Here is an 11,079-nt window from a genome sequence, read left to right as displayed (position 1 = left end):
TATAGGCGACTTAAATGGTACGGTTATCAGCTGCCGTGAAGTATTTTTTAAAACCCTTTTAGAGAAACTAGGTCCGCAGCGGTATGTCTCTCGACACTTCGAACACATGTTCTATGCAACGGACATCGCATTGCATTCTCATCACAATTCTTTTGCGTATCTTTGGTTGTTGACATCCACTTTCTTGTAACAATCGTTCTTTTAAATGAAAAATGTTTCCTATATTTAGTTCATTTTGCTGTTGTTGTTGTTTGTTTGTTTGTTTATTTTTCTATTTCAATTTACGCTAAAAGTTTTACATAGTTGTTGTTGTGTCCCTAAAATCTTATTAAAACAAACAATAACAAGAACTTATCATACCTGGCAGACAGCTGACGTTAGTGTGTTTGAAAAAAGAAAGAAAAGCAAAAAAAAAAAAAAAAAAAATGTAAAAAAAAAACAGAAAATAATAAACAGCAACAACAACTAAATGTAAAATCAATGTCATGTTCAACGTGTTTGCATGCTTTCTTAAATTATGTTTTGTATAGAAATTATTTTTTTGCCAAGATGATGGGCGAACGAATGTGAAAATCAACTCATACACTAGATGAAGAAAATAGTTAAAGAGTAGAAAAAATAATTTAAATTCAGAAAAAAAAAATTTGATTTCTTAGAAATATCAAGTCTTCGCATAGTTTTTTTTAATAAAATTTTGATTTTTTATTTGTAATTAATTTTCTCTTGCACGGCAGATGTTATCCAGCATAGCGAATATATATATATATAAGCATATAAAGAGATAGCTAGCCGAGAAGACTATGTTAAATACAAGAAAAAAACTCAATCAAAAAAATATAAAAAATATATCACAAAAACTGCAAAACTGATATATGTGAGGTCCGAAAAGCAAAAGTGCACCGAAAACAAAAGTGTAAATTAATAAGTTTTCTCGATCTGAAAAATGCTTCATTCTGCCCATCACTGTAAGATAGGGGTACACCTATTTTGTTTGTAAGTAAAACCTAAAGGAAGCTTCACGAACTATATAAAATATATATACTCCCGATCAGAGGGAAATTCTGAATTTATTAAGCCGTGTCTGTCCGTCTGTCCGTTTGTTGTTGGCACTCGGTTAGTCGCAAAAATGAAGATATCGGCTTCAAATTTGGTAGAAACACTGAAAACTTTCGAAAGTGGGTTGGTATTGAATATGGGCCAAATTGCTCAAAGCAGATGTCCGCAGTGGAACGTAAACTGAAGGAAACTCTGTTTTTCTTAAAAAAAAATTTGTGGGTTTTTACTCGTTCGTCAGAACTGATAAAATTTAGTAGAGGACATATTCCCCATAGATGTCATATGTTTACTTCGACACCACACTTTTCAAAGATTATCTTTGCCGGTCGGTCGAAATAGTCCTCTGTCTACATATGTACCGGTCCGTTTGTTCGTTTGTGTTTTATTCTACCTCTACCTAGATAGGTTATCTTTAACCTATATTTAACCTATGTGTGCGAGATCAGATTTAAGAACTTTCAAGGCTCACTCCCACTACTATTGTCTATTTTTCCAAGGCTAAAATGAAACCTTCAAACGATCAAATTTCTCTGATTTAGAGACATCGGATTTTCTTTTTTCACTACCATCAGATGTTTTGCTATTTGCCAATGAACTCTTCTTGAGTTTAAAAGGTTAAGCTCTGCCATAAACGACTTCTTCAACTTTTCATATAAACTAAGGATTTCTTCTTGGACTCTTACCCAAACATGACAGGTAGAGAGAGAGTGTGGATATTTGACACGGATTTTTGCCCCGAGTTGACACAAATCTCAAGCATTTCAAGTAGAAATAACTAACCATTTTTCGCTTGTGCATGAAACGAAGCCATCATGTGCAGCTTTAAATGTGCCCTCACCTAACGAGATAGAATCATCCAGTGACCATTCCCCTGAAGAAATTTTCATCTAATGCCAAGCCACGGAGATACATGCAGACAGCGCTAATAACACAACTACCCCATCAGGTGCAAGCAATTCTGAGAACTATTGTTCAACTAAGCATATCTCAGAAGTCTTAGCTTTATCGCGATTAAAGAGAGGTGTTTCTTGATCCGTTGCTTCACTAAAAGCGATGCCATATTTCAAACGAAAAGTCGGGTTAACCAAAAATAGATAACGTGGAAAAAGAGGACTACTTTCGAAGAAATAGAATAAATTCTCGTCAGTCTCTTTAATGAAATTACGAACGTGCCCTCACGCAGGAGGAGAAACGGCGACTGGATATTAAACATTTTAAAATTAGTCAAAAACACAATTAGTTTCGATTTTTTTCATCTTTTTAAGGTAATGCGGTTATTGCATAAAATCCTCGACGTTACCCCAAATTTTATCCCTACGTATATAAAAACAAACGTATGCTCCCATTACATGCAATGCGTGTACAAGTGTGTATGCAAACGGGGGTCATTGTATTATACTGAATCGATGCTGTATGCGTCATTATTTGCCTTTTTTTTTTTGTTAAAGCTCTCCCTTAATTAATTGAAAATGTAATTTACTTTGTTTTTGCATTTAATTATTGATACAAACGTGCGACCTACTATGCGAAAACAAAGCAATTAATGGAAAGGATCTCTATAAAATGTCAATTATTATAATTTTGTTTTTTTTTATTTGTTTTCATTACAGCATAGTCCCCTATCGGCATCTAAGACTTTGTTAGTTAACACAAGACCTTTAACGCCAGCATCCTCGCCTTCAGTCTTGCTTACACCGTCGACACCTACTATGGCTGCCACTTGCTGTGTAAGTCAGCCGCAATGCGATACAACTAGTTTAACAGCTGCTGGCGCAGTTATTGCAACTGAAGTCACATCAGCATTTAACAAGTATCGCAATGCTCCAGATGCTATACAAGTTACTACTGACAATCATCTCCATAATAAGCAAATAACTGACATAAAAGATTTGCATAATGATTGCGCTGCTGGTAGCAATAAATCGTTGAATAGATTTCTAGGTAAGTTATTATTTCCTGTCTAAGTATTTATATTTAGAATGCAGTTCTCTTTTTGCATTTCATTCAAAAAGTGAGTTTTGACATTTGAAATTTTCGGTCCCCCCCAAGTACCTAGAATAAGGCATGACATGCTTATGAAAGCAATATTTTTTTTGTCAATTTTAAAACAAATAAAAACATTAGGCCACGGCCAACCATTAAACACCTTATACGACTTCGCTTACTAAAGTTATCACTTTGCCAAATAAGCCCACATATGGAAAGCGATCGAAAAAGAAATCCGATCTGGATAAATTTCAATAGCGTTCGCCTTTAAGGTAAAACACGTTCATGTTATCAAATTTCATCAAAATTTCTGAAAGTCCTACCTGTAGACTGAATACAAATGTAGAGACAAACTGAGGGACATGCAGGTTTAATAAATAATGATAGGCTGATCTCTGGACTTTGGATGTTTATCGACTTATAGGTTGAACACAAATGAACAAGACAGACGGACAGACGGACGGGAAAGCTTAATCAATAATAGGCTGGTCAATCGCGACTTCTTTCTTCTACTCGTTGAATATATCCGATCTATATATTCAATGTAAGTGTAGAAACCGCACACTTTTCTTAGAGTACAAAATTTTTATACCCATTACCGAAGCATGAGGGTATATTCTTTCTGTCAAAATGTTTTCAACGCCAATAACGAAGCATTAGAGACCTCAAAAGGTATATATATTCTTGATCAACATCAAATTCTAAATCAATTTAAGCATATTCGTCTGTCAGTTTGTGTAATGTCGGGAAACAGTCGCAAAAGCGAAGCTATCGACTTCAAATTTGGTAGAAACATTTGAAAATCTAGCACGCAGGTCAATATTGAAAAATCAATTGAAGGACACGCCCACAGCACCACGTAAACCGAGAACACCCCGGAAAAAATTATTGGTTTTTTGTTCGTTAATCATAAACTATAGCAGGTAAATGTACAAAATTTTGAACGTATATTCTGTGGGCGATTCTGTAGTAGTGTCCAGTATTATCAATCAGTGCATCAAAATTTAATTTTTTTTTTTTTTGATACCTATATAAGGCGCAGAAACAGGCTTCGAAAAGCATATAAATTCTTGGCCAGTTTCAAATTTGGACTGCACATAAGCATGTCCGCCTATCTGTCTGCCCAATTATGTAGTATCTGTGGTAAGCACTGTAACACTGTGACGAAAATGAAGGTGCCGAAAGAATTGGAAGTGGCCTACAATGCCTACAAGCCTATTCGACAAAAATTTTTACTCCGAAAATGGAAAAAATCAGTCTCGCCCTCACCCCGTATAAATAGAACAAGAGAATTTACTCCTTTTCCGTTTTTGTTTTTATGGGATAACGGTAATGGGGTGTAAAAGATTTGATCGCGATCGAATATAATTTTCTTCATTTATTTTTTTTTACTTCGTTGTTAGAATTGCGCTAAAGCTTTATTTCTCTGAGTTCATAGTATTTCGCAATTCCACGTTAGAATAAAGGACAAGAATATATTGCGTAGGTCCCTCAGCATCTTTTGTATTTTCCAAGCTTTTAATAATCATTCTATTCCAAATTTTTCCAACCAAACAGGTTTAGCTGGATTTGATGAAACTAAAATACCGAATTTACCAACTGATACCGATATAGGAGATATAGAAGGTTAGTCAAATATGAAAAGTATATTCCATTGCAATATGTATGTAATAAAAAGTATTTTCATTTTTTTATTATTTAACACAGGTCAATTGAAAATTATTTATGATGTACGAGAAATTACCAAAGGTACATAAACACATAACTCTCAAATTAATTGTATTATAATACAATTAACTTAAATCATTTTTCATCCTTTTAGATGGAAAACTGCAACCTAATGTACTTTTACCGAATGAAACGGATGAAACTATATCTTCGGATAATGAATTATTCACCGATTGTCATGAAGAGTTGAGCTCAATTGAACGACGTGATTGTTTATCATCGCCTTACATCGAGCATTCAGTTAATAAGACACTTGAGTTGGAATCATATTACAGTACTGTTAACGATACAATAAGTGCTTCCGATCGGACTTTGGATGAATTGCCTGAAATACCTATGGATGAAGGGCAAAAACAACAATGCAACGAATTGGACGAAGTCGAACCGATGGAAGTCGATATGAATGCGACTATAGAAATGTTGGAAGCTACGTCGTCAACAAATATATTATATGTTGAGAAAGTTCTAGAACAAGCAGAACGTCACATATTGCAACATATGGAAGAAGAAGAATCTCTAAGAACTAAAGAAAAGAATGCTTTAGCCGAAAAGGCCATTAAACAAGCCGAAAAAGAACTACAATTAAACAAACATATCGACTTGCCAACGAAAGGCGAGAAAAGTTCGACAAAGGCCAGCGGATTTATTGGAGAATTTTCAACGGCCTCGTCGTCGCCCGATAAAACTGAATTGAATTTGAATTTAGTCGGCCAGTCTAGTGACGAGTCTATCGGGAAACATGAGAAATCGTTATCAGATTCTCCAACATTTTCAAAAGAAATAAATATTACAATAAATTCTTATTCGCACGCTCCTAAATCTGCCGAAGAGAACAAGAATCATCTGAATAATACGTTAGTTGAACAAGATCTACCATCTTTTAATAATATAAACTTTGACTTGCCAATAAGACAATCTGAAAAGACACTCAATTTCGATATAACATCGATAGAGGAGGAGAGTTCTGTAAGTCCGCTAAACGATCTGGCAATTCCTTTGAATTGCAACTATGTTGAACAAGATCTACCATCGCTTAATAATTTAAACTTTGCTCTGCCACTGGGCTATCGTGAACAGAGGAGAATCTTCGATGTGGCATCGACCGAGAATGCTGTAAATCTGGTCAATAGCACGCTTGTTGAACAGGATCTACCATCTTTTAATAATCTTAATTTTATTTTGCCTCCCGAACATGTTGAGAAGAAGAGAACTTTCAATGTAGAAGCGACTGGAAGTTTAGCAGAAATCGACACAAAAGAAAATCTTGTAACTGATAAGGAGAAGCGTCGCACATATAATATGCAAGAGGATAGAGATAATATAAATATAGCTATGACCTTGAGTAATGCTGGATCTGAAAAGAGAAGAACTTTCAATATACCTTCAATCGAAAGTGATGCAATAATCGACACGAAAGAAAACATTGTAACTGATCTTGAGAAACGTCGCACATTTAACATCCAAGAGGAGATAGGTGATATAAATACAACTATGACTTTAACTAAGACTGGATTTGAAAATAGAAGGACTTTTAATATACCATCGGTTGAAGATGGGGCAAACATGGACACACAACATACGATTACAAATGATAGCGAGAAACGTCGTACATTTAATATACATGATAACAGGCATGCTATGACCGCAGACGTGAAATTGGATAATATTGATACGGAAAAAAGGGGAACTTGCACTGGAACATTGGCTGAAGAGGTTAAAAAAGTCAGTACGCAAGATATGATTATGACGACCAAGAATGAGGAAAGTCGCACATTCAATATTCAAGAGGAGACAGCTCTTGCAACCATCGGCGGCATTACTGAAAATGGAGACAGTTTATTTAACGTTCCAGCAGAAGGGGGGATACAAGCTGGTGGATCTATAAATGCTGAGTCAGTGCAAAACAAAATTGAAGAACATAATGAAATGATGGAAGAAAATGAAAAGTCGCAAGAATCCGAACCAAAAGACGTGCAACGCTCCGAGAAGACGGTAGTGAGAAAAGAAATGATTTCCAATTACGAAGCCATGGATGTAGACGAGACTACGTTTCCCGTATTAAAGTCTGTCAAAAATCCTGTCAAAGTAGACATTGCAAATATTAACTGGGCAGTGCAAGCGAATCATTTTTCTTCAACATCAACCAAACAAGACAGTCCGGAGAATCAACAGTCTACTTTAGAAAACGAAAATTTAGAAGCACCTCTTAAATCGTTAACAAATGATAAGCAAAAAACTAATGAAATTCATGAGAATATAAGGACAGATACCGTTACAACATCAATTGAAACTTCGGCATCATCCCAAATAAGTCAAGATAAACAAGCCAGTTCTGTGCTTACGTCTAAAGGCATACAAAAACGACCTTCAATTCATGATTATAAGAATCAAGGTGATGTTCTTTCAGCTAAAGAGCAATCGAGTATACGCGTTAGGGATGAAAAAGAACTGATGACGGAGAAATCGAGTTCTCCTTTGGAGGAAATGTTTACGGCCCCGTCAACAACATCTATAACATTAAGCATTAGCGATCACTCAGGATTTGATACGAATTCGCCGAACGCTCATTCATCGAACAACACCAGCAACAACGCTGAACAACCCGAGTTCGATGAGAATGAATTTTCTGGCAATAATAACAGTAAGTAGCAAATTTATATTTTTTTAATAATAAACAATGGTAATAACAAAAACAAATATAAGAGATGTCTTGGTCCCATACCTTTGAATCGTTCTTATAGAAGATCATGTTAAACGTTTTTTTTTTTTCGTCTTTTTGAAAATTTATGTAAACGTCGTCTAGCGGGTCTGCGTTGTCGCCATCTTTACTAAAAATCGATTATTTCGTGTTTCTTCTTTATGATAACAGAATTCTGTTTAGAGGGAGGCGTGAATAACTTTTGTCTTCCCTTATTTGAATTTGTAGATTAGATTTCAAAATTGTTTCTATATAACCACCAGTCCCAGTGATTATTTTAGATATACCCCGAGTCTTTATAAAGTTCCTTAAGAATGCCGACGTTGCTGAAGAGGTTTAGGCATGCAAACAATTGGAACGTGCGAAACCGTTTCATATATAGTATGTGAAAAAAAAAGTTGAAATATTTCCCTAAATTTTCAAAGAAATATTTTTTTCGGCATTTTCGACTAAAACTTGTGTGAAGGATGAGCGGTTTATCGAAATTGGTTGAAGGATACGCCTACAGCGCCGTCTCGCCTATGCAAAAAAATGAGGACCACTTTTTGCTTTCTTTGTTGTTTGCTTCTTACTCATGTAAAGTACAACATATAACACTACATAAATTTCCTTTTTATTCTGAAAATAGAAAAAGTCACTTTGCGTCCATCCCCCTTATTATATTTGTAGTCCTTTTTTATAATAACTGTGATGAATATAAGACCGAATGTAATATAATTTTCTTATTTGTGTTCGCTCTCGAAAACTCAAAAACCGTGTACAAGTGCACAAAGGGAACTTATTAAATAGTTGAGTAGATCGTAGGTGCCTTCAGAAAAGACTGTGCAAAGGTTTCGATTCGTAGTCATCAACGACGAAATAGTATATTTTTTTGAAAGTTTACTTAACAAGATCGGAAATAACCTAAATTTTGCAAAGTCCACTAGTTCGCAACAATAAGGGCAGCTTCAAATTGTAATTTGATTTGAGGTTCTCTGCAAATTTTTACATTTCTACTAACAAAACTACCTACATACTCAGACGTTACTTGAAAGATCAAATATAACCTCAAATTTTCAAGCTCCACTAGTTCATATCAACAGGAGAAGTTTGAAATTGAAACTTGGTTTGACTTTTCTATGAATATTTACATTTCTACTAAAAGAACTGTTTATTCGAACATTACTCAACAAGATAAGATATAACCTCAATTTTGCAAACTCCATCAGTTCACAACAATAAGAAAAGCTTCAAATTGTAAGTCAGTTTGACTTTCTTTGCGAATTTTTACATCTCTTCTAAAAAAACGACTTATAGATTCGAATATTACTCAACAAGATCAGATATAATCTCAATTTTGCAAACTCCATCAGTTCACAACAATAAGAAAAGCTTCAAATTGTAAGTCAGTTTGACTTTCTTTGCGAATTTTTACATCTCTTCTACGACTTATAGATTCGAATATTACTCAACAAGATCAGATATAACCTCAATTTTGCAAGTTCCACTAGTGTATAACAACAAAAAAAAGCTTGAAATTGTAAGTTAGTTTGGCTTTCTCTGCGAATTCTTGTAATTCAATTCAAAACACTACATGTTTGACTCAGTGGTCTCCGTTTTTTTTTTTTTTTTGTTTGATATTTTAGTTTTCCGGTAAAAATAAAATAAATCCATAACTTAATTATATAAGAGCGAACCGTGAAGAGTTAAGCTCAACCAACTCCTACATTTCATTTTCCTAATACCCTTTCACATATTTATATATTTGTTTTTAATATATGTATATATATATATATATATTGTTTATATATTGTTTATATATATATATATATATGTTAATCATTCCTTTTGCTAGGAATGTGTTGTGTATATAAAAGCAATTTTTAACTTTTTGTACCTTTTATTATGTACGTATGACGAATAAGAGAAAAATAGCCTCCAAGTACTGCAATGCAGTTGTAATCTGAAAGCACAAACACAGTTACGCTTTGATGTTCCCATATGCATATATGTTATATTACACAGGTACATTTATATATATATATATATATATATATATGGACGTATGTAGGTAAAGGCATTATCAGAGAACAACACAAACGGCAACAAACAGAAGTAATTTATACGCTTATTTCCCTCCCCTTAATGTGTTTAAAACATCATTTGACTATAAAACAAGAAAGACCTTAGATCGACTATTTACAATACATCCGGCATTCACACTTGCACACTATAAACACTGTAAAGGTAACATGCTATACAAGTGTAAGTAAGTGTATCATTTGCATTGCATTGGCCTAGGCGTGTAGCAATGTATAGCCTAGGGTCACTTGTATACATAATAATGTGATCAAAAATGAAGACCAATAATTCAAGTGAAATTGCGCAGGTATCGAATATTAAATATTTCTCTTCTAAATTTGCATCGCTGGGACAGACATCTGTGTCAAATTTCATAATTATAAACATCATTAGTGTGTTTAACTGCACTTGGTTTCGTAGGACGCAAAAAGTGATTTTGAGGAAGTGAAAGTAAACTTTGTTGGCGAAATGAAACCGCTTCTGTTGCCGAGAGACTTTAACTTTGTCGCGAAGAAGTATTTACTTACTAGTGATATAAACAGTTCAAAGAAGGCCGAGAGATCGCTTCGGGCATATAGTTCTGACTCGAATGAAGGGATACAAGCTGAACATGTTAAGAGATATCTTGTGCCTGAAATGCGTCAAATCTCAATTGATTCCACAAATCGTTCCACAATTATCGTCGTTACTTAATTTAGCGCCATGTGACTGCTAGCTACTCGCTAAACTCGATATTGGGGATATTGTTTTGATTCGATTGAAAGGATATAAGCCGGATCGAAGAAAGTTTTGAAGGTCATTCCGGAAGTCGAGTAGAACGACCAACTGTCTCGAGAATTTGGAAAAAACGTTGGTATTATATCTGAGGCGGATTATCTTGGAGGCTACAAAATGGATTTGGGGTAACAAATAGGCTTAAAAACGATTAAATTGAATTTCTCTTAATTTTTTATCACTGCAACATATACATATATATATATATATATATATACAGTAATAGAAGTAATAGTAATATGTAATAGTTCCCGGTATCCTAAGTAGTAAGTAAGACTGTTTTCAATTTTTTTTTTCTTTTTTTTCTCAATTTTAATGCGAAAACTCGGATCACGTAATCGTCATATTAATTAAAATTGAAAAAGCTCTTATAAGGTTACAATCTCGTTCTTAAACTAGAAATAGCTTTATCATTCTATCATTCACCATCTATCATTATAACAATACTAATGACAATCGATGTTGATCTTCGGGTAATATTTATATGCCTTAGTCGAGTTTCCCGCGTCTCATCGAATTTAATATGTCCGCTGGTTGTGGGTGTCAAAAAAAAAAAAGAAAAAAAGAAGTAGAAGAAATCAAAACAAACATCACTATGAATAAAAACACGTTCTATGCGAATAACAAAGTTGAAATGCAACGAAACAAGCGCATATTTTTAATCGGATTTTTAGGGCTTCTCATATTGCATTTTGCATTTTGTTGTTAGCAGCTATTCAATAGATGACGGCGGCGGTGGTCGTAGCTTTGATTATGATTTACATAAATATATATAT

At 34.3% G+C, this 11,079-nt stretch overlaps 1 protein-coding gene across 4 annotated transcripts in view; it reads left to right on the top strand.

Moving 5' to 3' along the window:
* LOC119640062 (golgin subfamily A member 4) overlaps window positions 1–11,079 on the top strand; it is a 62,675-nt gene that overhangs the window by 24,494 nt on the left and 27,102 nt on the right. For all 4 annotated transcript variants that reach the window (XM_038037839.1, XM_038037840.1, XM_038037838.1 and 1 more), the window contains exons 2-5: window positions 2,667–2,997; window positions 4,600–4,668; window positions 4,750–4,791; window positions 4,865–7,411. In XM_038037839.1, coding sequence (XP_037893767.1) covers window positions 2,667–2,997; window positions 4,600–4,668; window positions 4,750–4,791; window positions 4,865–7,411 — 2,989 coding nt within the window. The remainder of the gene's footprint in view (window positions 1–2,666; window positions 2,998–4,599; window positions 4,669–4,749; window positions 4,792–4,864; window positions 7,412–11,079) is intronic.

Source organism: Glossina fuscipes, unplaced genomic scaffold (genome assembly GCF_014805625.2).
Source record: "Glossina fuscipes isolate IAEA_lab_2018 unplaced genomic scaffold, Yale_Gfus_2 114, whole genome shotgun sequence".
Lineage (NCBI taxonomy): Eukaryota > Metazoa > Arthropoda > Insecta > Diptera > Glossinidae > Glossina > Glossina fuscipes.
This window is presented reverse-complemented; position numbering and strand designations above follow the sequence as displayed.